The sequence below is a fragment of the Sciurus carolinensis genome, chromosome 2 (assembly GCF_902686445.1).
Source record: "Sciurus carolinensis chromosome 2, mSciCar1.2, whole genome shotgun sequence".
NCBI classification, from domain to species: Eukaryota; Metazoa; Chordata; class Mammalia; order Rodentia; family Sciuridae; genus Sciurus; species Sciurus carolinensis.
The window spans coordinates 72272068-72298853 of record NC_062214.1 but is presented as its reverse complement, the minus strand read 5'-3'; the positions used below and the strand labels follow the sequence as shown (position 1 = coordinate 72298853).

The 26786-nt window shown below is 36.5% G+C and overlaps 1 protein-coding gene across 1 annotated transcript; it reads right to left on the bottom strand.

Moving 5' to 3' along the window:
• Positions 1-544: 544 nt before the first annotated feature.
• Positions 545-2816, bottom strand: Mkrn3 (makorin ring finger protein 3). Its single transcript, XM_047540105.1, has one exon. The coding sequence runs from the start codon at positions 2722-2724 to the stop codon at positions 1204-1206; it is 1521 nt and encodes a 506-aa protein (XP_047396061.1). The 5' UTR covers positions 2725-2816; the 3' UTR covers positions 545-1203.
• Between the last annotated feature and the right edge of the window lie 23970 nt (positions 2817-26786).

The window sequence follows — 26786 nt, the reverse complement described above, 5'->3', positions numbered from 1 at the left end:
ATTTAATGTTTGGTCCTTCCTATATTTCATTCTTTTATTTTTACATTCTTGCATGCTTACTGATTTGAGCATTTTTATTATTTTCCCTTTTATAATTTACTACTTTTATGTTTTAAACTCTATCACAAGCCACTGGCTTGGAAAGTCTATAGAGATATCTAGCTATTCATAAGATACTGAATGCAAAGAATTGTGTTTCTGAGCCCAGGATTTGCTGTCACTAAGAATAATAAGATCATGATTAAAATGCATAGAAACAGAAACTTATGTATTTATAAAAGCATAGTAAGCTATTAATGCCATATATGCATTATTAATAAAATACTGCCTAAGTTCTTTAAGATCTCTGTTACAATTGGCTGTAGTCACTGAGTCATTTTCATTAGATGCTAATCACTGACATCTGTGCAGGGGCAGAAAGATTATGCACACAACTCACACAACAGCCCATAATGCTAGCCTTGGATCTTTCACATTCATCTCTGTATTTATTTATTACATAAACATATATATTATGGTGTATATTCTTTTATATAGTTTTCAAATACATAACTTTAATACTTATACACATATTATTTATATATATATCATTCTTAAATATATACTTCCAAATATAAATAATTTCACATCAAGCTAAACAGGATAAAAACATGTAAACATATGCACTTGGTTTTGGTCAAGTTAAACACGAAATCACAAAGTAACCACAAGTTAACAAGTGCACTTGAAGAGGAAGGAGGGAAAAAACAGACATGTAAACAAGACAGCAGCTGCAAGGCCCTGCAAGGGTCCATTTCTTAAGGCTATTGTGGCAAAAAGCTCCTAATTCAATTAAGACTTCTCTTTTCACACTGTCACATTTATTCTTGAGGGACTTCACAATGAGTAGAAATTCTGTAAACACTAGACTAGAACTGAGTGAATACTGTTGGAAACAGACATAACAAAACAAACCATCAACTGACAGAAATATTCATTTCACCAAACAATAACATTAAGGACATTTTGTTATTCTTTTTAACACAGGAAACATCATAATCCTTGTGGGAATAAGTGGGGAACAGACAAGAACACAGAGAAACACTGCATAAAGATTGCCTCAATAGCCCCTGAAAGCAATAGGCATGTCAATCAATAAAGGGAGAACAGGCAACAGCAGATGACAGAGCCTCATCAGACTAGACCATATGCCACAGCATGATACTACAGATTAAAATTGAAACATTCTTCCAGCTGATAATAAAGCAAAGCCCACTGATCATCAGAGAAAGGAAAACCAACTCTCATTGCAAGAAACCGCTTAAACAACAGATTGGCCAGCCGAAGTATGACAAGCTCCTTTTTACTGCTTTTAAAGAGCATGTTGCTCTCTGACACCCGCACAGGCTCCAAAACTTGATGCCAGTAAGTGCCGGATGATCCACCACCTCGCCTATGATGGCCCCAATGGTATGTATGCTTGTAAAAACAGTTTTCTCCAAATGGGCAGTAACCCCTGCCATGAGCAAAATATCTGCAGTCCTTGTTTCTCATTCCCTCCTTGTATTGCTGAATAAGTTTCTCCTTCTCTTCCTCCTCCTCCACCCAGAACTCACTGGGAGTGACAAAGCTGGAGGGCACCCTGCACTGTGGGCAGGACTTACTGATTCTGTTCTCAAACTGTCTGACACTTCTCCACCTGCGGATACACTGAATACAGAAGGTGTGGTTGCAGTTGTAAAGGATGCCAAAGCGGCGGTCGCTGGGGTTGGCTTTCTCATAGACAACCTCCATGCAGATGCCACACACCTTGTCCATGCTGCGCTGCACAGCAAACGAGAGCTCCATATCTCTCTCGTGTGCTTCCATGCAGACACTTAAATGGGCTTCCCGCTGAGCAGCATCCACGGGGTGTAAGGCCTGCAGCCCACACATGTCGCATACATCTCCGTGGAGGTAAAAACAGCTCTCCCCATTAATGCATTGTCCCCTGGCAGCATAGCGGCAAAGCTGCATCCCCATGCCCACAGCCATCTGCGCTCTCTCAGGCACCGGCCTCTGTAGAGGAGCCTCGGGACCATACGGTGGGGGTGGGAGCATGCGGCCTCGGTAGGGCTGCCCGGGAACAAACTCAATGGCACCCTCCCAGCCTTGTGCACCTGCTCCTCCAGCAGCTTCAAGGCCTGCATTGTCTGTCTCAGCTTCAAAGAAACCCCTTTCAGCAGCCCAGCCAATCAGAGGCAAGGAGCTTGAGGATGCAGCAGGAGGGGCTTCCGCCACTTCCTGAGTCGGGGGCTCGCTCTGCGCAGCCGTACTAGGTCCTCTGTCTGCAGAGGCCTCAGGCGGCGAAACGTGGCCCTCCCTGGCCATCTGCCGCCCAGAGGGGTCGTGGGAGTAGCGACAGTTCTCCCCCTCTTTGCATTGCCCATGCAGATAATACCTGCAGACGATTTGCTTTCTCCAGTCGCCACTGTTCGGTTCCGGAAGAGGGTTGGGGTTGGCCCCGCCCCCTGCAGCCTGAGCATGCCCAGTAGCCTCTGTGACGGGGTGAGCTGGGCCAGGAGCCACAGGGAATGAGGCCAGGCCCGATGCCGCGTCGAAAGAAATTAGACCTAAAGTTGCAGACTCTCCAGAGACCTCGAACCCGGGGAGGCCCGGCCCAGCCACACCCTCCCCCGCTGCCGGGGCATTTGCCTCGGCCCCAGCTTCCTCGCAGGTTTCATAGGGAGCTGCAGGCTCTTCCATGGCAGCTGCTTGTCCCCAGAACGGTTCTAGAACTCCTCTGGTGGTTTTATGTGTAAAATTTGAAGCCGGGAGCTCGGCTCGAGCAAGGTGGCTTCTCGAGAAGAAGTGTGTATTTTTTTTCCTTCCCCCCCGAAATTTGGACCCTCTGAACTTTGGTTCCTACCTGCTTACTCCATAGGAAGTGTGTCGGACACTTCCTGTGGTGACACAGCTTGCTTGCTATTGGCTGCGCATCGCGATTTCCAAGCAGACATTTTTTTTTGTTCTTTCGATTCGGGTCTGCCGTAGCCCCCATTTAACGGCATCTGCCACTGCTCCGGCTGTGTTCAGGCAGACCCCAATCCCCCCTTCATCATCGTTTTCTCCGGAGAATGAGGTTTTAATTTAATCTCTTCTCGTTTCCATCGTGCACATTTTATTCGATTATTTTCCCATATGTGTTATAAAAAACCGTAATCCTTGCTTTTCCCCTTTGTTTAAAAGCCCATCTTGTAGTTCCTGAAGCATTTCATTCATAAACATTATAAAATTATTTTTTTTGTTCACGCCATCTTATGCCCGTGGATTGATTTATTTTATTATTTATTCCGTGCTTCTCCAGGGTTGGAAGCGTTTCCTTGTTTGATTCTGTTGAAAAGAGAGCATTTCTTTTGGTCTTTATTTCTTTTTAACTCGTAGGGACTTGCGTTCCGTATGCTTTTCACTAGCAAGACATTGTTAGCGGGGAGCCGTTTTTGAGGCTTGTTAGTGCCTGTCAGCTGTCTTCCTTTGTTATAATTCCTAACCCTCCCTTCCCCACTGTGTAGAAGCCCGGAATTTGTCCAGTCTCGATGCTGGCTTAATAAACCCCTCTACCCTGTGTGACCCAAGGCTTTTTATTTTTCTTGCCGGTTTAATTCATGGAGGTCCTTTGTTTCCTTTCTTTCAACTAGGTCTATGCTGTATTACTGCAGCATCCCATAACATTCTTTGCCACGGTCTCACAAGTGCTAAATTTTAATTTCCATGAGAGAGCATTCTTTTGTTTTAGATACATTTTATTAGACTAAAAATTTCCATTGTATTTTTAAATTGATAAGAATACCTTCGATGATATCTGAAGTTTTATCCTGTGATTTTCTACATTTTTCAAGAGGTAATCATTTTCTTTCCCTTCATTTGTTTATGATTATTTGAACTTTAAAGTCTCAAATATTTAACTTACTAATTTTTTCCTAAGAATAAACCTGTATGTGTTATGTCATCAGTTTATATATTATTGGGTCTTATTTGCTAAAATAAGTATCTTAGAGGGAATTTTATAACTAAATTTAAATTTTAGAGTGGACAAAAGTTTAAATATCTATGATATACTAGTTTTGGTCATTATATAAAATCCAAATGTTTAAAGATCATAAGCAAAGAAAGCAAATTGAAGGTAGAAAAGCAATGAATTAAAGAGCAATAAACAAAATAAGGGGGTTAGATCAAGCAAATTCTTTGAAAGGATTTTTTAAAACTAATAAATTTCTAGTGCAACTTATCAAGATAAAATGGAGAAGGCTTAAATAACCAAGACTGACCAAGCTCTGAAATTTTAAAAATGATACCACTAATTAATACAGATACTAAAATCCATGAGATGATATCAGAAACAAATTTTGACAATTAAGCCTGAGTGTGAAAACAGTCACCTAGAAACAGACCTATCCATAAAAATGTTGGGGGCAAAAATAAGAAATTCAAGGATCTATTAAGTCAATTTAATATCCATTAAAATTATTCTCCAAGTAAAGCTTATGAAGCTTTCCCTTTTACATAAATACAAAAGCAAAAAAAGCCTTTATTTATGCTGTAAGTCCTGGCTAGTACATTAGTACAAGTAAAGGCATAAAAGAAATTAGAATTGGAAAGAAATTATTGATAGAAAGCATCAGAAAATTGAGAATAATTTCAGGTAAAATGCTGCATACTTAACAAGGACACTGAGCAGGAATGCAATGAAATATCAGTTTCTCTCTCTCTCTCTCTCTCTGTATATATATATATATATATATATATATGTATATAATGTCACTCATTTAATTTAAAAACATTTAGACAGTATTAAAGCTTCAATATCTGAGAGATTAAAATAATTAGGACTGTACACAAAAGCTGGTGTGTACCAAGTTCTCCACAGATTCACAAACAGAAGAATTCTGAATATGTGTAGATCTATTTTCTGTTTAATGATGTTATATTCTCAGCACTATGTCTAAGTCATGTTGGAGCCTCTTTTACTTATAGCTCTTGTGCAACAGAATTCTCTGTGATGAATTTATATGTAAACTATTCAGTACAATAGCCATGATCCTCTTATGACTTCTGAACAATTGAAATGTGCCTAGAGTAATTGAGGATCTGAATGTTTTATTTTTTAATTAAAAATTAAATAGCCACCTGTGACTATTTGCAACTGCATTGTATAGTGAAGTTCAATATATAGTATTTTATCATCACAAGCCCTCAAGCATAGGAATCTGAGAAATGGAAAGTTTTCTAACATGCTCAAGGATATGCAGCTAGGGATGGGCTATCTTTGCCTTCACATCTCTTTTCTGTGACTCCCAATTATGTTGATGTTCTACCATTTCACATTCTCTATGTCTTGTACTTTTATAGTGCCAATATTTCAAATGTAGGATTTTAAATAAAATTGAACTCCAAGACTTAAATATATGAGATCAAATAGCTAAATATATTGGGTAGTGCATGTTGCAAGAAATAAGCAAATCTTTCTGATTTCAGTCAAAGTGCTATTCTTAGAGAATATTCTTGGACTGCCTTTGTCTGTATTCATGCTCTTGATTTGTTTTAAACATTAACGTTGTTTTCACATGTTTTCTTGAAAGCACATTTGTAAAATGTCCTTAGTTATTTGGTTGAAAAAGCCGCCTTCCCTCAGAAAAACCCTGAGGTTTCTGATTTGGTTGATGGACCTCCTGGATGTCAGCATTTGGGGGTCCACAAGGAAGAAGGGGAAGCAAAGTTCATATTGAACAGGCTGTGCTAAGCACTCAGGTTACCAGGACATGTCGTAAAAAGGGGGAAAGTGATTTACAGCATTGTGGAGTGGAGGCACAGTCCACACAGCTTAACAATAGCCCAAGAGGTGGCAGGCTAGTTCATAAGTGAACTATAGGGATGGGATATAAAAAAGCCAGATGGTTCTTCAGTTTTTCACTACAAATAGCTCAAGGCTGCCTCTGCATAATTAATATGTCCACATTGAAAAACATACAATGATCTCTAAGCCATTTCCCAGACAGCACAGAAAAATACTTAAGAATGAATGTTTTAGGCACTATGGGAAGGGGTAGAGTTGGGGGGAGAGATTAAATGCAAGTGGCCAGAATCAAACATTATGATTTCATATCCATTATTCTCCTCTACTTATTAACTGGGATTCCTTCCTTGCATACTTAATCATCCTCTTTTCCCTCATCTAGCAAACGACATGAATTACAACAGTAATAGTAATAGTGACTGGTTCACAGGTTTCCTGTCAGAATTAAATGACAGAGTTCATATAAAATGACTGGAATAGTGTCTGTTACCAGGGCCAATATTTGAGATATCTGTAAGTGTCTTTTATGTTTTAGAGCTATTCAAAGAACCTATGGCTGGTTATTATTCTTGATAAGTGCAATTTATTGCTATCTGCCTATAGGGTCTCTGGAATTTCCTGGAACATGAGAAGCAGAAATGAGTATTTATTGCCTCATATTGATGAACAAACTTTATAATATGAAATTTAGAAAGCAAATTCTTTCTGTCTAATTCAGAAGGTCAGATGTGAGTATTTTGTACAGTGCTTTTCATCTCATTATTGTGATTATTGTATTATATTATGATGTTAGTGTGTTCTATTATCACAGAATAGATATCCTTACTTCAGCCTGGGGGAGAGTGTCCTGTGGTATATTTTAAGGAATCTGCATTTTGCACCCCTTACTGAACAACTGTATACAATAAAATTACTTTAAAATGTCTTACTTTCAATATGAATATGAAATAGAAATAGAAATAATTCTACAGCCACTCAATTTTGAGATAATCAAAGTAGCATGGGTTATAAAATTTATGCTGGATTATATACATTGTAGTCAAATGCTGAACATTTCAATAAATATTTTGGAGGATTTCTATAAATGTCAAAAATTCAGCTACATTTCTACTTTGTTGTAGTTCACAGAATTCTGTCATATTCAAATTGATGTATTTATATACATAAAAACATTCTTAAATTTTAATTTGTAGCAAACAAAATAGCTGCTATCTGGCTAATATTTCCATCTATAGTATTGATAAAAACTATATGAACCTATGAAGTAAATGTTTGAAGTTCTTAGGAAATATATTTTGTGGTAAATTCTTAAGGGGTAAAACCTAGTAAAACATTAACCTAATTAGCCTACAGGTAATAGAAGAAAGCATAAAGAATATAAGTATTTTCAACTGCATGACAGTGGCATATCACATACTAAAGCATTTAATATGCACCTAAAACTATGCTTAGAGACAAAATTTTCATTTGGTAATATATTCATAAGAAAGAATGAAGATCCAATCTCCAAAAAGTAGGATAAAACAACCAAAAAGACAGGGCGGGAATAATGTCAAATAATAATTTTGAATTCATGTTTCTTTCTTTCTCTTCAGGAAGAGTTCCTGAGAGGCATTCTCAGACATAAACCCTGTGCCACCTGTGATCTTATACCTATATGCTGGGCCGCAGAGGAAAAAAGTAAGTTAACCTGAGTTTTGGGTCCTTGGAGACAGTGTTTCTCATTTCATAAAGCAAAAAAGTACTCTTGTCATTTTCCATGTTCCTTTTCTTTTCTAAATCATAATTGTGAATAATCACACTTGAGTGACTACAGGATGTATCTCATCATCTTGTGTCTGAAATATAGGAAAGTGCGTTAATGCTTATGACCACTAGAAGGAGCAGAAGTAATTGACTGAATTGCAAAGGGAAAAAAAACTCCACAAGGTTATAAAGATTTAGACACTTTATTAGTTCTACTGATATCATTAATGTATGTAAGAGCATTACATCATTGACTCTAGAGTGCAAGTTATACTTGGGACACATGATGATTTATGATATATCATGCCTAAAGCATGTCTCAATATTTTCAAAACATTGAAATCCTTCAGAATATATGATCTCCAGACTGAATTTGAGTCAGAAATCAGTAATAAAATGTAAATGCAAAATCACATACATATCAGGATATTTATAAGTACATCCCTAAATGATCCTGAAGTCTAAGGAAAATAAATCACAAATTGTCAGAAAATATGATATGATAATAATGAAGGTGTTATACATCAAAATTTATATACTGTGTGGAAAACTATTTCTTACAGGAAATTATATAACTTGGAATGTATAATGTGTTTTTATAATATATAATATGTTACAACAGGATAAATTATTTCTGATGCAACCATTCAATTCAGGTAATTACAGAAAAGATAGCAAACTTAACTAAAGGAAAATATATGCAGAACATAACAAAAATGAGAAAAGAAATTAATACAAGAAAACAAGCAGATAAGAAATGGAATAACCAAAGGTTGTTTCCTTACTGGGTTAGCAAAACTGATGAAACTCTGATGATATTCATTGGGAAAAAATAGATGAACACTCAGTTAAACAATATCAATAATAAAAAATTATAACATTCATCATATATTAAGAATTTAAGGATGCCAAAAGAAGATAACATGAACAAATTAGACCATTAAATAAGTATGGAAATATAATTGAAATGAAAACTGAAAATTATCAAAAATAAAAGTAAATGATAAATATGAATAGCTTCATAGCTTGTAGAGAAAAGTAATTATAATTAAAAACCTTCCTACAAAGAAAACTCCAGGACCAGAAAACTTCATAGTCAATCATATTACATTTTTAAGAAAAATATTAGTAGGCTGTTTTCATAAATAGATGTAAATTGACAAAAGATTTATTAAAATGCAAATACATAATAATTATACTTTTTAAATCATACAAGAACATGTAGGAACTCTTGTTTGGGTCTTTTTATCTTTTTGACTGATAGCAAACAAGTCGATGTCCAAGTATAAACCCCCACACACCAAAAAAAAAAAGAAAAAAAAAAAACCATGAAGTTCAATTATATATAAGAGAGTAACACAAAAATGACAAAGGAGGGTTCATTCTAGTGCTTTAAATTAATGTATGTGTTTGAAAGTCATTAGTATGAATAACCACATTAGTGTATTAAAGGAGAAAAATAAAATATAACTGCATAATATTTCCAGAATTTTACTAAAATTATATTTATGATAAAACTCAGGATACTAGGAAGATAAAATAATTTCCTTGATCTTTAAAAGGACATATGTCTCTTTCACATTCCCTGAAATTTTGGGAACTTCAATGTTGTTTTTAGCAAAACCAAATTTAGCCAAAGCAAATGAATTATCAAGGATAACTTTGAAAAATAAATGGAAGCTCTATGGTTTATTTTTTAAATAAGTTCCTTATTTCTCTGAATATAGTATTTCAACCTTAGTGCCCTTGTGGAATGCACAAACAGGATACAGCTAACCTTATCTCAAGATAACAATTAATAATATTACAGAAAATTTTTCATTAATACTAAAATTAAAATAATTACAAATAACTTCTGACATAGGACTATGTGATCTAAAAGTTATTTTAAATTCATTCTACTTATATTTAGATATTGCCCTTTAAAACAGTTTTATATTATCCATAGACCACATTCATATTGCTGGGTGAAATTAGAAATAGGATTTCTTATTTTGTCACAAGGTAAAATTTAAACACTAGGTAAATCTTTATAAAACTACTAATATCCACAACCATAGAAAACCTCTTGTATATGCACATTTTATTGGATACAGTTTACAGCATCTTCATATATTTAAACAACATTACCAAAATTTTCAAAGTAAAATGAAAAATGACACAAATGCCTATTTTGCACACACACACACACACACACACACACACACGTGTACACACACTCATGAATAGGGAAATATACCTGTAGTCAACATAATCTAGCAATAAAAAAATTCAGGTTAAACTTATTCAAAAGGGAAGAAATATTTTTATTGGATCTCTGCAGTAATAGCATACCACAGACTGACTTAAACAAAATATAATTTATTTCTCACAGTTATGAAAGCTGAGAAGTTCAAGGTCAAGACAGTCACAAATCTAATGTTTGATAAGGTCCTATTTCCTGGTTTGCAGATGGCCACATTCTCTGTGTATTCTTGTGTCATACAGAAAGACACCACCTCCTTTCTGACTCTTATAATAAGGGCACAAAATTCATTTATGGCAGCTCTCCCTGCATGACCTAATCCCCTTCCAAAGGCACCATCACCTAATACTATAACAGTGGGGGACAGCATGTAACATAGGGATTTAGACAGTGACATAAACATTCAGTCCATGGCAAACGGTGATCTAAAAGCCTCTGAGAAGGGTGGGAATGAGTGGATCCTACATCAAAAATGCCAACCTCTAAGTGGCCTTTACTAGAAAAAAATAAAAGAGGAGCTTACTTCAGCCAGGACAATTTTGGGAATAAATCTCCTCCAGAAGCTGAAATCCAAGCATTCTATGTCTGAAAAAAATCTATCATTCTAAAAATGTGAGTGGAAGATAAATACTTTTCCAGAGAATCATAAGCTGATGTAATTCATAACCACTGGATCTGTTTTACAAAACATGATAAAGTTCTTTGGTTTTAAATGAAAGGATAGTAAACAGCAACATAAAAATATATGAAAGTAGAAAATGCAGGGAGGAAATGTTAGATTAGTGACTCTTACCAATGCAAAGTACTTAAAACTTCCTGTGATCCTCAAAAAAAGTGAATGATCTTGTATTGGGGACTGCTGGTTTTATTAGTCACTTTTACCAATACAAAATACCTAAAGCTTCCTGTGATTCTCAAAACATGTGTGACCACATATTGAGGTCTGCCAGTTAGATTTATCACTCTTACCAATAAAAAAAAATACTTAAAGCTTCCTGTGATCCTCAAAATGCGAGTGACCACACAGTGAGACCTGACTAAGATTTGGGATGGTCGGATTAGTCACTCTTACCAATGCATGACCCCAAACTTCTTTTCCTTGTGTCATTTCCCTCTTAAATGGAGAAACCCTGGTTTTTCTGTAATGCATCTACCCTCAAGTATTGGGGCACTATAGACATGGTAGCATGACCAGGAGGAACTCAGTTACGCCAAGGGAGAGACATGTCCCTAAGGGTCATGTTCCCTGACAAGTTCTTAGCCTTTCTTGATGTATATGACATCATACTCATACTTAAGGGCTATAAATATTTTATCTTAAATTATTTGAGAGTCTTGGCTCAGATTGTATTTTTTAATTTTGTCTGATAGGTTTACAATCATTCAAAAGCAAACTGACAGGGTTTGTTTGGGAACCTAAGGAATGGGAACATTGTGGGTGGGCACTAACCAAACACTGATGATGTTTGGGTCCTAAAATGTGCTGAAGGACTTGAAAATTTCAAATAATCTTATGTATGGTTCCTATAAAAACAACTAGTGTTCAGAGGGATATAAAAAACCTGAATCTACATGCTTTTTGCAGCACCAGACACACACACATCACACAGAAATAGAGAAATGGAAAGGGGGGGGCAGAGAGAGAGAGAGAGAGAGAGAGAGAGAGAGAGAGAGAGAGAGAGAAAGCGAGAGTACAAGAGGGCTCACTTGACCAACATTCTTCTGTCAGAAATGAAGAGAATTGAGCAAGCCTCCTATAGTAAGCCTGTCTCTCGTACCTTTAGACTGGCAACCATGCTATCTACTTTTAACTGGCTGACAGGTGGCCAGTATTTTTGATGGAGAGAGAGAGAGAGATGTTTCTAAAAGGATTATAGAACTCTGGAAAAAAAAAGTGATAGCTTTATTGAACTATTTAACTTACTCTTCCAAAGAGTCCCCACATTGGACATCAAAAGATAAAACTGGAATTTTGAAATAAAGTTTGATTCATTTGGCAGGTGGAGTATGTATAAGCTACAGGCCTTTGAGCTGAGAAGTGTTGCAGCTCTTAATGGTGGGTCATGCCCTCCAATCATCAATTTCTTCTTTCAGTTTCTTTTCTCATGAATTAGAAGAATGAAATCCACAGACCAAGATGAGTAAGTGTAAGAGTGGAATTTATTGGAGTAGAAACAGGAACAGAACTCTTTCAGTGCAAGGAGGCTTTCTCCATCTGAGTGTACTTGCCTAGTGGTTTATATAGAACTTGGTTCACTGCTCTTGGTTCAAATTTACACTGATTAAGGTTGAGAAATATACTAATGCTATTGGTCAATTCTTGAGTCCCAAGTTTCATTCAAATGGAAGTCTGCCCCACTTCCATTTTCTTGGGGTAGGTCAGGAAGTAGGGAATTGAGGTCATCAAATTGTGCTGCAGTACTGCATGGAGTGGGCTTTTGCAGCAGGCATCCTAATTGTGCCCCAGCCTGGCTGTAGAAGGATGACTTGTCAGTGTACCTTGCTCATGTGGGTGTTGGCTCATGGTGCCTGCATGGCGGACTCCATGTGGTCATGGGCAGTGCTTGCTGCCAGTGCTCTGACCCACCAGAGCCACCTGGCATGGACTCCAAAGATGCCAGTAGTGGCATCTACTCCAAAGCTCTGTTGCCACTTCTCAGCAGGGCCGAGTGGGCTAACTTTGCAGCTTGGCATCTGGGGATCCATGTCAGTACTTACAAGTTTTGTTTAGTATCAGTGTCTATACCTCCACATGGAATAAGGAGTGCCTTGGCAAGGCATTGGATTAGGCCCTTAGAATATTAAAGTTATATTACTGTAATTTATATTTTTCTTAAATGTGGAGCAAAAACCTACAAGAATTCCGTAATATGAAGTTGACAAATCTTAGACAACAGTCCAACCGTTTATAATAAATGTAGATATGGTGCCATTTGTTGGCTACGGCATCCAGTAGTATGATGACTGCTGTAAGTTTGGCTTATATTTTTAACCCTTGGCACCTGTCCTTTTTTAGGACATAGTGGCTAAGTGAGGGAAAGCAGCAACATTCCACTGAGATACATTAATTTTTTTGATGGTTGGCATAATCATTCAGATAGTCCAGGTACTTACATTGCTATTTACTCACAGGACCCCAGGTAACCAAAGGATGTGGGAAGGGGTCACTCTCATGGCATCTTATAAGTGACTGAGAACAGAACTGGCCACACCATTCTAGGGGTGTGGTATTCCAAAGGAGCCGATTTGGCTCCCATCCCGTATGAAGGGGTCCTTGGTAGCTCTGTTGATCTTTTGGGGTTCTGTTTATATGACACAATGCATAATGAGCATTGCAGATTACACACTTGGGGTCTAAAAGCCTCTCCTTCCAGGAAAGCTAAATCTATAACCAGGAATTTTTGATTTAATGATGTATGGTGGTTGAGGTGTAAAGAGATAAGTGAGAGAAAAAAATTGTAAACAAATTTAAAAATTAATAAATATAATAGAATTCAAAACAAAACTGATATATAATAATCAAACATCATAGTCCTCAAATATTGATCCATGAAAAATAACTGACTCCAAAAATGCTAGAAAGGAGGAAAAGAAAGAAACACACTTAGGAGTAAGTGTCCTTGAAACATTCAGGTCACAATTAAGCCCAGAAAATGAAAAAAGAAAAAAAATGAAAGTAGAAATAAAATTCAAAAAAGATATTTATGAAATTTATTAAATTGTATCCATTGGGGTTGAAATGACTCTCACCCTCATGTGTCTGCAGTGTTAGGTGGTGTGGCCTGGAGTGTGATGCCTGTTCCTCACTCAGGGCGGGGTTGCTGGAGTGTAAGTGGAAATACCTTATGCTGAACTCCTGGAGGCAGAGTTTAGGCTTAGGTCGTCTCTGTGTTCTTCATTGGATGATGCTTGGTCTGAAGATTTTAAGTCAGCACCCTTTCATCACTCAGCAGTTGCAGCTCCACACTGGAAGACTGCACCCCAGGGGTCTCCCTAGGTCCACTTGTGCGATGAAGGGGTCAATTCTTAGTGCCCTTTATCACCCGTGGACCCCATATTTTCCAGATTTTTGGATTCAGTCTCCAAACTCAATTTCTCTCAGCCTTGCCTTTTCAAATTCCCTGCTGGTCTTGCAACTGAACAGATTGGAGAGTGGTGGTTGGGTTTCCATGACCAGTATTCCCCTGTATAAACCCCACTCCACATTTGATATTCTCCTGGTTACTTCAGCATACTCTATGTCATCTAGTGTGGGTTTGCCGAGTCTGTATTTCAGGCCAAGTTGGGGATTCCCAAGAATTGGCTCCCCTGCTGTCAGCCCTACTCCACTCCTGCAAAATGGTTGCATTCTTATTTTCTGCAGGAAGCCAGGAGAGATGGGATTTCTTTTCTACACAAGGATATTGTGCAGCATATCTTTCAGTATATTCTGGCAGTGGTTTTGATCTCTGATCCCTCCATACCCAGACATGCCTCAAACCTCCTAAACCCATGGATGCCCTCCTTTATCCCTTTACTTTGCTCATGCTGGGACCACTCTGGCTGGTGCCTCTGGCTGTGGCAGCAGTGGTGGCATTAGGGATTTTTTTTTCTTATTTTATTATAGGCAACTTCCTGAGTCCCCAATCTGCTTTGAATGGCCAGTATTAAATCCCAGTAATTCCCCCCTTTCTTTCACCCACTTTGCTAGGAAGTTGCCTATCTGCTTTCCTGGTTTCATATCACAGATCAGCCAGAAAAGCAACATTCTCTATTCTGCTATCTCAATAAAGGCAGTCTATGTTTTATTTTGTGACAGCATCTCACTAAGTTTCTTAGTGACATGATAAGTTGCTGAGGCTGGATTTGAACTCATAATCCTCCTGTCTCAGCCTCCCAAGATTTGGAGATTACAGGTGTGTTCCACTGAGCTCTACTCCTCTTTGTTTCTTGTCCTATAATTAGACTCAAGTCACAACAGGCTTGAAAGGTAAATTCAAATTGTGATCCATGAGGAGATGTGTTACAGCCGCCCCCTCCAAAAATCTAGTATTTTTAGAGTTAAAATATCATACAATTACACAGACAGAAATTCAGGGAATATGTACAGGAATGAATATTTATGGTGTGGGATATTGTGAAAGCAATATAAATTTGGATGAAGCAGAATTCTGTGATACAAAAATTCAAAATTCAGTCCATCTCCCAGAGTCTCCATAGTCTTAACAATTACAACATTTCTCAAAAGTCCAGATCCAAAGTCTTTTTTAAGACTCAAGCAAGTTGGTACCTGGGAACCCCTATAAAAATTGAAAACAAATCAATAATCCAATATATAATGCCATAGAGTAAACATTGCCACACAAAAGTGAGGAATAGGTCACAAAAATTAGGAATGAGACCAGAGCAAGACTAAAACCCATCAGGGTAAATATTAAGTCTTACAGAACCATGATTGGTTTTTGGGTCACAGGGTGGTGGGATGTGAGCCTAAAGGGCTTAGCAATCCCTCTCCTCCCTCTCCTATGGTGGTGTTGGCTGAAACCCACTTTGCCTCACTTTGGAACTTGCTCTGTTCTCTGCCAGATTTCCTTAACAGACATTCTGGGTTCGTGGCATCTCTAATTTCTTTCTTTCTTTCTTTATTTTTTTTAAAGAATGCATCCAAGGAGACTTCCTGGAGGAGGATGTCAACAATATAATGCATCTGAGCTTCTGGGGAAATGTGAATATCATCAACATATTATCTCTAATCATTGTGTGTGATGACAAGGCTGCTGATGTACCCAATGTGTAGCTTGGAAAAGTCTGCTGTGTCTCTCCAGATGTGAATGCAAACTGGCATTAAGGAGCTCTTGTAATATGCATTAGGCAGAACATATTAGCCAAACATATGAGAGCAAATTATTTATCAATGTTGATTGAATTGTTAATTTTAATAAACATTGGTTATACGGCATAGAGGTCTGAATTGATGGGATCACAGCTTTAAGGCTATATAATATATTGAGATATAATTTATTATATTATTTTTTTCTTATTTCAGAAGAGGCAAATTGCATTGCCAAATGGGGAAGCAGTGGGGATAAATTACTGTTTTATAAATTAAGTTTTATATAATGTTTTATCTCTTGATGGTTCTGTTTTTATTTACATTGTGCTATATTAAGTACTTTAACTGTGTATTCATGGAGTCCCATTTTATCAAGCCAATATGTAAGGGTCAAAAATGTTTTTGTTTTAATTTATCATTTATTATGTAAGAACATATTTACTCAATATATAATATTTTAAGAGAATGAGCATTGTAACTTAGGGAATTAAAGCAAATACATAATTAAAATGAGACCTACACATATTTATCTTATTTTTGTGTTTATTTTTGTTCTCAAGAGTATATGAAAAGTGTTTAATTTCAGTGAGTTTCTCAGGTATAACTATAATTTGAACTCCAGTACTACGTCCATGAATTTTTTCTTCACTAGTAAATTTTTGCAATTAAGGTTTAGAATCTACACTAGAGAGGCATAAAAGCCAAACAGTGCCTTTATCAATTCCTTAGTTTATCAATTGACTTTATGAATAGTAGATTTCCAGTTGGATTTGAATTATGAAAATTTATTTTAATTTAGTTATATTTTATGCAAAATGTATCTACTATATATTTACATTAAAATATTGTATATCTACATTTATCTTTCATTCATACTACCTTGTACCTAGGTTCTTTCTTTGTTTTTTGTTTTGTGGCTGGTCTCACTGTTTAGCCCCAGTTGCCTTTAAACTCCTGGGAAGGAGTGATCCTTAACCATTCAAGTAGCTGAGACTATGGTTGCTTGCCACTGCACCTGGTTAAATAATTTTTTAAAAAATCAATACATAATCTAGGACTATTGTTACATTTTTATATCTTCATATTTGCTTAGGACTCATAATTCCTCCTACTTTCTCTTTGTTAGACTTGTAGTGACCTAAAGTGGTGTCTTTATTTCATTTGTTTGCTCCAGGCTTTTAGAAAACTGAGGTTATGGTTCTTAATTTCTTAATCTCCTTGAGGGAGAAATAGAGGGATGATCCAAGGACCCAGGGTCTCCAGGCAGTAGTTTCTCTATAGGACAGACCCAAGCATCAGTTCCTTCTCCCCCTTTTAAATTTAAGTAAAATATTTATAATGGCTTCTATTTCTACGTGATTAAGTTTTCCCACCCCCACTTTGTCTTTGGATGCTTATCTAACAACCTTCAGGTGGTCTCAAATATCCCCCTTTGTGAGTGCAGCCTCCATCCATGATTCCCATCAGCCCCCTTTTTTTGCCATCTCCTCTTCTCTAGTGTGTCCCTCCTTAGGCAATGAAGAGGAATCACAGACATTGCAGTGCTATTACCTGTGAAAGTCATGGCTTCCTGTAAATGGATGCTCATCCTATTTGGCAATCCTGCAGGGTTTGAACACACACTCACCAACACAGGGGCCTGATACGCAAGTTTCTCAGTCTCATGTCCCAAGTATCATTAAGCATAGCATCTGTGTCTAACAGCCTCAGTATCAACATAAAGATTTCCCCTGTCCTGTCCTAGAATTTTAACAAAAAAAAATTTTGTTACTTTTAGTTCAGTCAGTTTAATTCTGACTGGTAGTTATATTCCTGGGGAGTGACAACAAGTGTATTCTCCCTTCTTACCCCATCGAATGATTGACCACCTGTGAATTTTGAGGGAGGACTCAGCATTTTTAAGAGCCAAAATGAGGATGGAAAATCTCAACCACACTAGACATATGCAACAGGCAGTGGCACATAGCAGAGCATAAATTTTAGCAAGACAATAACCATCCCAAATAGTGTTATCCAAATAAGAGACATTTAGAAAGCCATGGGCAGACTAATGCAATTTTGTTTCCTCCCCCACTGTTGTGACCACACAGTTCTATTTTTGTACCAATTGTAATGATTTTAATCGTTATCATTTCTTTCTAACATGGTGTTGAGATCACTGTATCAAGAGTGACAATAAGCCAAGAGAATAGCTCTATGAAGGAAGTTTAATTCATAGTGTGTTATTCAGGTGAGACACAATTAGGAGAAATGTCATCCTTGGTGAAAAGGAGTACAACAAAACATCATGTCCCTCAAATGCCCCTCTTTATTCCCAAGAAATTAACCACATTAAAGTGACGATGAGATGAGTCTGTACCAGTACCTCAAATAGTACCTCAAAAGACACTGCCTTTCTCTCATGTATGTGGTAATTAGGAGAGGTTATTATTATCTGCAGAAAGATGCTTCTTGCACTCATGACAAGTTCCTTGGGGTACTGGCCATACAGTGGAACAAAGGAAGCTAAGCTGGAGATATCACTGCTTCTGTAGCCTAATTTATGAAACCCTTCTCCCTATGATAACTGGCATGGAACAGAGCACTGTGGAAAGGGAAGTGCTTGACCAGCTGTTGCCACTGGACAAAAAGTCATGACCAATGGGGTCACTACTTTCAGGAAAAGTGGAGGTAGAGCTTTCTAGACCATCAATCCTGGACTTTCTGTCAAAGGATCTATTGAGCCTGCAGCTGCTGGATCTTCTATGTAAACATTTTAAAATAAACCTTATGTCTTGATTCCTATCTCTGAGTGTCTTCTTTGGTCTCTTGCAAAACTATCCCACTGCCCTGGACAAATGGATGTGAACAGTACAGAAGGTGAAACCAAAATACATTGAACAGAAAGAATTAATTACATATGGATCCAAGAGAAGTTAGAGGTTCCTATAGGAAGACACAGGGAACTTATTCAGTCAGTGGGGGGCTAGAGAAAAAGAAAGTGATCTGGGGACCAAAGGTGTTATGGGGGTCCTGGGCATTATTCAAGCATATTTTCTCTGGGGAGTTTTAATTGGTGGGTTTTAGTAGACATGAATTCATGCGGTCACATTGTGACTGAGATTTGTTCACTCTGGCATATGTAGGAAGTCTTGCACAGGGTGGGGTTCCACAGGGTAAATCAAATAGGTTGCATTTAGTAGCTCACAGGCATGTTGTCATTAGGAGGTGAGGATGTAAGGAAGCTATCTATACTGACAAACTTAGGGACTGGGAGAAAACAGAGAACTGGTAACTGGTGAAGTTTTCAGAGCTTTAGAAAAAAAATCCACATATCTGGTGATGTTCTCTATATTAAGACACAGGATGCTTTACCCTAGTATTTATATCAGTGTCAGTAAGTGGAGATTTGCTGAAACAGTCCTGGATCAGAAAACATGATTTTGAAAGAGAAAGAATGAAAAATGGGAAGCTAAAAACCTTTAATCCTTAATCGCCAATGTTATGAAAGCTCATCTGTTCTATTATTTGTTAGTAAAGGTAAATAATTCTAATAAAATTTAGAAATGGAAAAGTCCTGACTCATAAGGAGTTGGAGGCAATAAATCATTGGATGCAAAAGGAAAGGCAAAATACAAGAAACATGCTAAACACAGAGTATTTGAGTTGTTACTATCATTTGTGTGTGTAATAACTAAGATAAGTGCTGAATTGAACTTTGATTCTAAACCAACTTATATTTGGGCTCATCTGAGCCTTGTACACAAGTCTTAAAGCTGTTCTCAAAAGGAAAATAAGCTAGGACAACAGAAAGTACTGTTAAGGCCTCTAGTCACCAAGAAGGTAGTTGTATAAGTCAGGTTGTCACTACTGTGACCAAAACACCCAACAAAAGGAATGCAGAGAAGGAAAAATTCATTTTGAGTTCATGTTTCAGTGCATGTTTGACTGACTCCATCAGACTGTGCCCAAGGAGGGGCATAACATCATTGTGGCAGAGAGGCAGAGAAGAGCTGATGGGTTTATTGCAACCAGGAAGCATACAGTGAGCAAGACGATCCAAAGACAAAATATGTAATCCCCAACACATGCCCCCACTGATGCGCATTGCCTACATTTTTAACCCAGTAATTAATTTAAATTATTACCCAGCTGATTAGGTTATGGCTCTCAGGATCTAATTATTTCAATTTCGCCTCCTGCATTAACACAAGAGCTTTTGGGGGAACACCTCACATAAAAACCACAACATTCTACCCTTGGGTACCGAAAGCTTATGTCTAACTCAGAATGTAAAATGTATTTAGTCTATCTCAAAGACTCCCCGTAGTTTTAGAAGTTTCATCCATGCTCAAAAGCAGCACGTGGACAATGCCAAGGTCTGCTGCCAGCTGAAACAGAATTGGGTTCCCTGGAATCAGAGTTGCAACAGCCCCTGAGTATGTGCACATCTCAGCATGATGAAACAAATAATGGAGTGACAACATCCTGCGAATCCCTATCTGAACAATGTGCCCCCCCCATCATGATCTCTTCTCAAAGGATTTCATACTCCTAAATCCTGAGCCTTCAACAGGTGTGTTCTTACCAATGAGTATAACGTCCTCCAGCCGTTGTTCATATTGTCTGTATGCAAAGCACTTAATTTATTTTTAGTGGTGATTTCTTCAGCAAACACACCCTAGCCCCCAATTTTTCAGACACTTTCTGGCCAAACTTCAAGTTAGATTGTTTGTTTGTTTATTTATTTACTCACTTATTTTCTTGTTTGTTCTATTTAGTTATACATGACAGCAGAATGCATTTCCATTTATTGTACACAAATGGAGTACAACTTTTCATTCCTCTGGTTGTAAAAAATATAGAGTCACACCATTTGTGTAATTACACATGTACATAGAGTAATGAAGTTTGTCTCATTGCACAATCTTTCCTTCCTCCTGGCATCTCCCCTCCCCTCATTTCCCTTTACACTGTCCAATGCTCCTCCATTCTTCCTTTACCCCTTCCCCCACTGCTGTTATGTATCAGCATCCATTTATCAGAGAAAACATTCAGCCTTTGATTTTGGGGGATTGGCTTATTTCATTTAGCATGATATTCTCCAACTCCATCCGTTTACCTGCAAATGCCACAATTTTGTTTGTCTTTATGGCTGAGTAATATTCCATTGTGTATATATATCACTGTTTCATTATCCATTCATCTATTGAAGGGCATCTAGGTTGGTTCCACAATCTAGCTATTATGAATTGACCTGCTTTAAACACTGATGTGGCTGCATTACTGTAGTATGCAGATTTTAAGTCCTTTGGAAATAAACTGAAGTGTGGGATAGCTAGGTCAAATGGTGGTTCCATCCCAGTTTTCTGAGGAATTACCATACTACTTTTCAGGGTGGTTGCACCAATTTGCAATCCCACCAGCAATGTATGTGTGTACCTTTTTCCCCCACATCCTTGTCAACTCCTATTGTTGCTTGTATTCTTGATAATAGCTATTCTAATTAGGGTGAGATAAAATCTTAGGGTACTTTTGATTTGCATTTATCTAATTACTAAAGATGTTGAATATTTTTTCATATATTTGTTGATCAATTGTATATATTTTTCTGCAAAGTGTCTGCTAAGTTCCTTAGCTCATTCATTGATTGGGTTGTATTTTTGGTGTTACATTTTTTGAGTTTTTTTTTTTAATGAATTCTGGAGATTGGTGCTCTACATGAAGTGTGTGTGGTAAAGATTTTCTCCCACTCTGTAGGCTCATCACATTATTGATTGTTTACTTTTCTGAGAAAAAGCTTTTTAGTTTGAATCCATCCCATTTTTTGATTTTTGCTTTCATTTCTTGCTTTCTGGGAGTCATGTTAAGGAAGTCTGGTCCTGAGCCAACACGATGAAGATTTGGGCCCACTTTTTCTTCTATTTGGTGCACAATCTCTGGTCTGATTCCTAGGTCCTTGACCAATTTTGTGTTGAGTTTTGTGCATGGTGAGAGATTGAGGTTTAGTTTCATTTTGCTACATATGGATTTCCAGTTTCCCCAGCATCATTTGTTGAAGAGGCTATCTTTTCTCCAATGTATGTTCTTGGCATCTTTGTCTAATATGAGAAAACTGTATTTATGTGGGTTTGTCTCTGTGTCCTCTATTCTGTACCATTGGTCTACCTGTCTATTTTGGTGCCACTATCACACTGTTTTTGTTACTATTGCTCTGTAGTATAGTTTAAGATCTGGTAGTGTTATATCTCCAGCTTCACTCTTCTTGACAAGGGTTTCTTTGACTATTCTGGGTCTCATATTATTCCAAATAAATTTAATGATTGCTTTCTCTATTTCTATCAGGTATGTCATTGAAATTTTTATTGGAAATGCATTTAATCTAAATAGTGCTTTAGGTAGTATGGCAATTTTAACAATATTAATTCTGCCTATCCAAAAGCATGAGAGATCTTTCCATCCTCTAAGGTCTTTCTCAATTTCTTTCTTTAGTGTTCTGTAGCTTTCATTGTAGAACTGTTTCACCTTGTTTGTTAGATTGAATCCCAAATATTTTATTTTTTGAGGCTCTTGTGAATGGGGTAGTTTTCCTAATTTCTCTTTCAGTGGATTTATCACTGATATATAGAAATGCTTTTGATTTATGGGTGTTGATTTTATATGGTGCTCCTTTGCTGAATTAATTTATTAGTTCTAGAAGTTTTCCGATGGAATTTTTTGGATCCTCCAAATATAAAATCATGTCAGCAAATAGAGATAGTTGGAATTCTTCTTTTAATATTCATATCACTTTAATTTCTTTGGTCAGCCTAATTGCTCTGGCTACAGTTTCAAGGACGATGTTGAATAAAAGTGGTGAAAGATGGCATCCCTCTCTTGTTCCAGTTTTTAGGGGGAATGCTTTCATTTTTTCTCCATTTAGAATGATATTGGCCATGGGCTTAGCATAGATAGCCTTTACAGTGTTGAGGTATGTTCCTACTATCCCTCTTTGTTTCTAGCTTTTTGAGCATGAAGGTATGCTGTTTTTTTATCAAATGCTTTTACTGCATCTATTGAAATAATCATGTGATTCTTAAGTCTGTTGATGTGATGAATTGCTTTTATTGATTTCCATTATTGAATCAACATTCATCCCTGGGATGAACCCCATTTGATCATGGCACACTATCTTTTTAATATGTGTTTGTATGTGATTGGCCAGAATTTTGTTCAGAATTTTTGCACCTATGTTCATCCAGGATATTGGTCTGAAGTGTCCTTTTCTTGATGTGTCTTCATGTAGTTTTAGTATTAGGGTGATACTAGCTTCACAGAAGGAGTTTGGAAGGATTTCCTCCTTTTCTATTTTGTGGAATACTCTGAGAAGTATTGGCATTAATTCTTCTTTGAGGGTGTTGTAGAATTCGGCTGAGAATCTTTCTAGTCCTGGGTTTTTCTTTGTTGATAGACTTTTGGAGACTTCTTCTATTTCATTGCTTAAAATTGATCTTTTTAATTTCTGTATGTCCTCCTGATTCAATTTGGGTGGATCTTATGTCTCTAGAAACTTGTTGATGTCTTTGAAACTTTCTATTTTTTTGTAGAATAGATTTTCAAATATCTTCTAATTATCTTTTGTATTTCAATAATGTCCATCATGATTTTTTTCATCATGAGTTTTAGTAATTTGAGTTTTCCCTCTCCCTGTCCTCATTAGTGTGGCTAAGGTTTTGTCAATATTGTTTATGTCTTTGAAGAACCAAATTTTTTGTCAATTTTTTCAATTGTTTCTTTTGTTTCAGTTTGATTGGTTTCAGCTCTGATTTTGATTATTTTGTATCTTGTACTGCTTTTGGTTTTGATCAGTTCTTCTTTTTCTAGGGCTTTGAAATGCAATGTTTGGTTATTTATTTGTTGACATTTTATTCTTTTTAAATTTAATTTCTTATTTTATTTGTTCAAACTAGCTGTACATGACAGTAGGGTGCATTATATATTTTGATAGATCATACATAGATTGTAGTCTCTCATTTTCCTGGTCATACATATTGCAGGATCACATCAGTTTGCAGTCATTCCTGGACTTTCAAATTCTTTTATTGAATGAGCTCAACGCAATGAGTTTTTCTCTTATCACTGCCTTCATAGTGTCCCAGAGATTTTGATATGCTGTATTGGTGTTCTCATTTATCTCTAAGAATATTTTTATCTCCTCCCTGATGTCTTCTGCTATCCATGCGTCTTTCAACAGCTTATTATTTAGTCTCCAGGTGTCAGAGTAGTTTCTATTTTTTATTTTATCATTGATTTCTAATTTCATTCCATTATGATCTGATAGAATACATGGTAATATCTCTATTTTTTTACTTTTGCTAAGAGTGCTTTAGGGCATAACATATGGTCTATTTTAGAGAAGGATCCATGTGCTGCTGAGAAAAACATGTATTCTCTCATTGATGGATGAGTATTCTATATATATGTCTGTTAAGTCTAAATTATTGATTGTATTATTCAGTTCTATGGTTTCTTTATTCAGTTTTTTTGGGAAGATCTATCCAGTGGTGAGAGAGATGTGTTAAAGTCACCCAGTATAATTTTGTTGTGTGGTCTATTCAATTCCTGGAATTGAGAGGGTTTGTTTCATGTACATAGGTGCTCCATTGTTTGGGGCATACATATTTAAAATTGTTATGTCTTGTTGATTTATGGTTCCCTTAAGCAGTATGAAAAGTCCTTCCTTATCCTTTCTAGCTTTGACTTTATTTTATATGAGTCCACTTACTTTTTTTACTGAGTCCATATGCTTGGTATGTTTTTTCCCAGTCTTTCCCCTTCAGTCTGTGGATGTCTTTTTCTATGAGATGAGTCTCTTGAAGGCAGCATATTGTTGGATCTTTTTTAAAAATTCAATCTGCCAGTCTATGTCTTTTGATTAATGAGTTTAGACCACTAACCTCCAGGGTTATTATTGAGATCTGAGTTGTATTCCTGGTTATTTTTTGTTATTTTTTAACTTGACTTGACCTCTTCTTTGATTGACTTTTCCTTTAGTGTAGTTCCTCCTTTCGCTGTCTTTCATTGTTGTTTTTCATTTTCCTCCTCATGTAATACTTTTCTGAGAATATTCTGTAGTGCAGGCTTTCTATTTGTAAATTCATTTAACTTATGTTTATCATGGAAGAGTTTTATTTTGTCATCAAATGTGAAGTTAGTTTTGCTGCATATAAGATTCTTGATTGACATCCATGTTCTTTCAGAGTTTGAAATACGTTGTTCCAGGTCCTTCTAGCTTTTAGTGTCTGGGCAGAGAAATCTGCATACATGTATTGGTTTCCCCCTGTATATAATCTGATACTTTTCTCTCAGAGCCTTTAAAATTCTATCTTTATTTTGAATGTTGGACATTTTTATTATAATGTACCTGAGTGTGTCTGTTGTAATTTTGTACATTTGGTGTCCTCTAAGCCTCTTGTATTTGATTTTCCATTTCATTCTTCAGATTTTGGAAATTTTCTGATATTATTTCATGGGAACATTTTGCATTCCTTGGTTTGTGTCTCTGTGCCTTCCTCTGTAATTCTTAAATTTGGTGTTTTCGTGTTATCCCATAATTCTTGGAGGTTCTGTTCATGATTTATTACCATGTTCTCTGTGTGGTCAACTTTATTTTCAAGATGAAATATTTTGTCTTTATTATCTAAAGTTCTGTGTTCCAAGTGATTTATTCTGTGGGTGACACTTTCTATTGAGTTTTTAATTTGGCTTATTGTTTACTTCATTTAAAGGATTTCTGCTATTTTTATTTATTATTTATTTATATTTATATTATATTTATATTATATATATAATTATATTATATTATATTTATATTATATTTATATTAATTTATATTATATTATATTTATATTTATTTATATCTCTATTTATTATAATAATATTCTGCTTCCTGCATATGTAATTTTGACTGTTTATTGAAGTGATAATTCATTGCCTGCATTTGCTCTCTTATATCATTCTTTACTTAGTGGATCATTTTAATTGTGTACATTCTGAAATCCTGTTCTGACACTTCTTCTACCTTAATGTCAATGGATTTTATTAATATAGTATCTTGGTTTGTTTGGGGTGCTTTCTTCCCTTGTTTTTTCATGGCATTCATGTATCATCCCCTATATAGCAGTGGGTATCTGAGCTATTATAGTTTCCCACCTATAGGTTTATAGTGTTCCTGCAGGTTTCTAATACCTCACTGTTAAGGGGAGATGAATATTAATAGCACCCAATAGAAACAATATGCACCTTTAAACCAAATGGCCACTATTGTTGTAATAAACAGAGATGATGAGTTCAATTATTATCTACAGCATAAACAATAGGTATGAAATAAGGTCTTCAATTTCTAATGGTGGACAAAGAGGATGGAGGAGGGGTGTAAGATGCAAAATTAATGAGATAAGAAGTGAGAATATAGAGGTATTAGATCATAGGAAGGGTGAAAGTCAAATCCAAAGAATTTGGTTGTTGGCATGAGAAAAGGGAGAAAGAGGCTCCAAGGAAACTGATAAATAAGAGGAAAATATGGAGAGTGAGAAAAATAAATACAAAATAAAAATAAAAATTTGAAAACAAACAAAATCTACAACAAAACTGTAATATACTTCTCAAACCATCCAGTCTTCAGTAGTCTGATGCATGAAACATACTTGATTTCAATGATGATGGGGACGTGAGAGTGGGGAATAAAAAAAGAAAAAAGAAAAAAAATGGGAAAAGAAAAAAAGAGTGTTGAAGGAAAATTGAATATTTGTTTCTATTGGAGTTCAATATCTTTTCTGCTTCCCTTCTCTTCTGAAAGGCAGGGTTGTCTGGAGTTTGCTGGTAACTCCATCCTCAGGATGATGACAGTTACTAAAGTGGAAGGATTAGACTTGGAGGCAGGACTCCTAGAGAAAAGGTATAGCAATTGCCAGTCCCTCTGGAAGACTGAACTCCAGGTATCTCCTTTGGGGTCCACTCATGTGACACAGGAGCCTGGTCTTAGCTCTTCCCTCATTTGTGGATCCCATAATTCCTGGTCTTTAATTTAGTCTCTAAATTGTATCTCTCCTGTCCCTGCCCTTTCAACTTCCTAATCAGGGCCCTCTCTCTCTGGAGGTCCCAAGGACTGAGTGCTGGGACCTGTGTGCCTATCTCAAAAAGTTGTTCTGTTT

Coding starts and splice junctions, on each gene's coding strand:
- Mkrn3 (XM_047540105.1), bottom strand. CDS start 2,724: ATGGAAGAGCCTGCAGCTCCCTATGAAACCTGCGAGGAAGCTGGGGCC.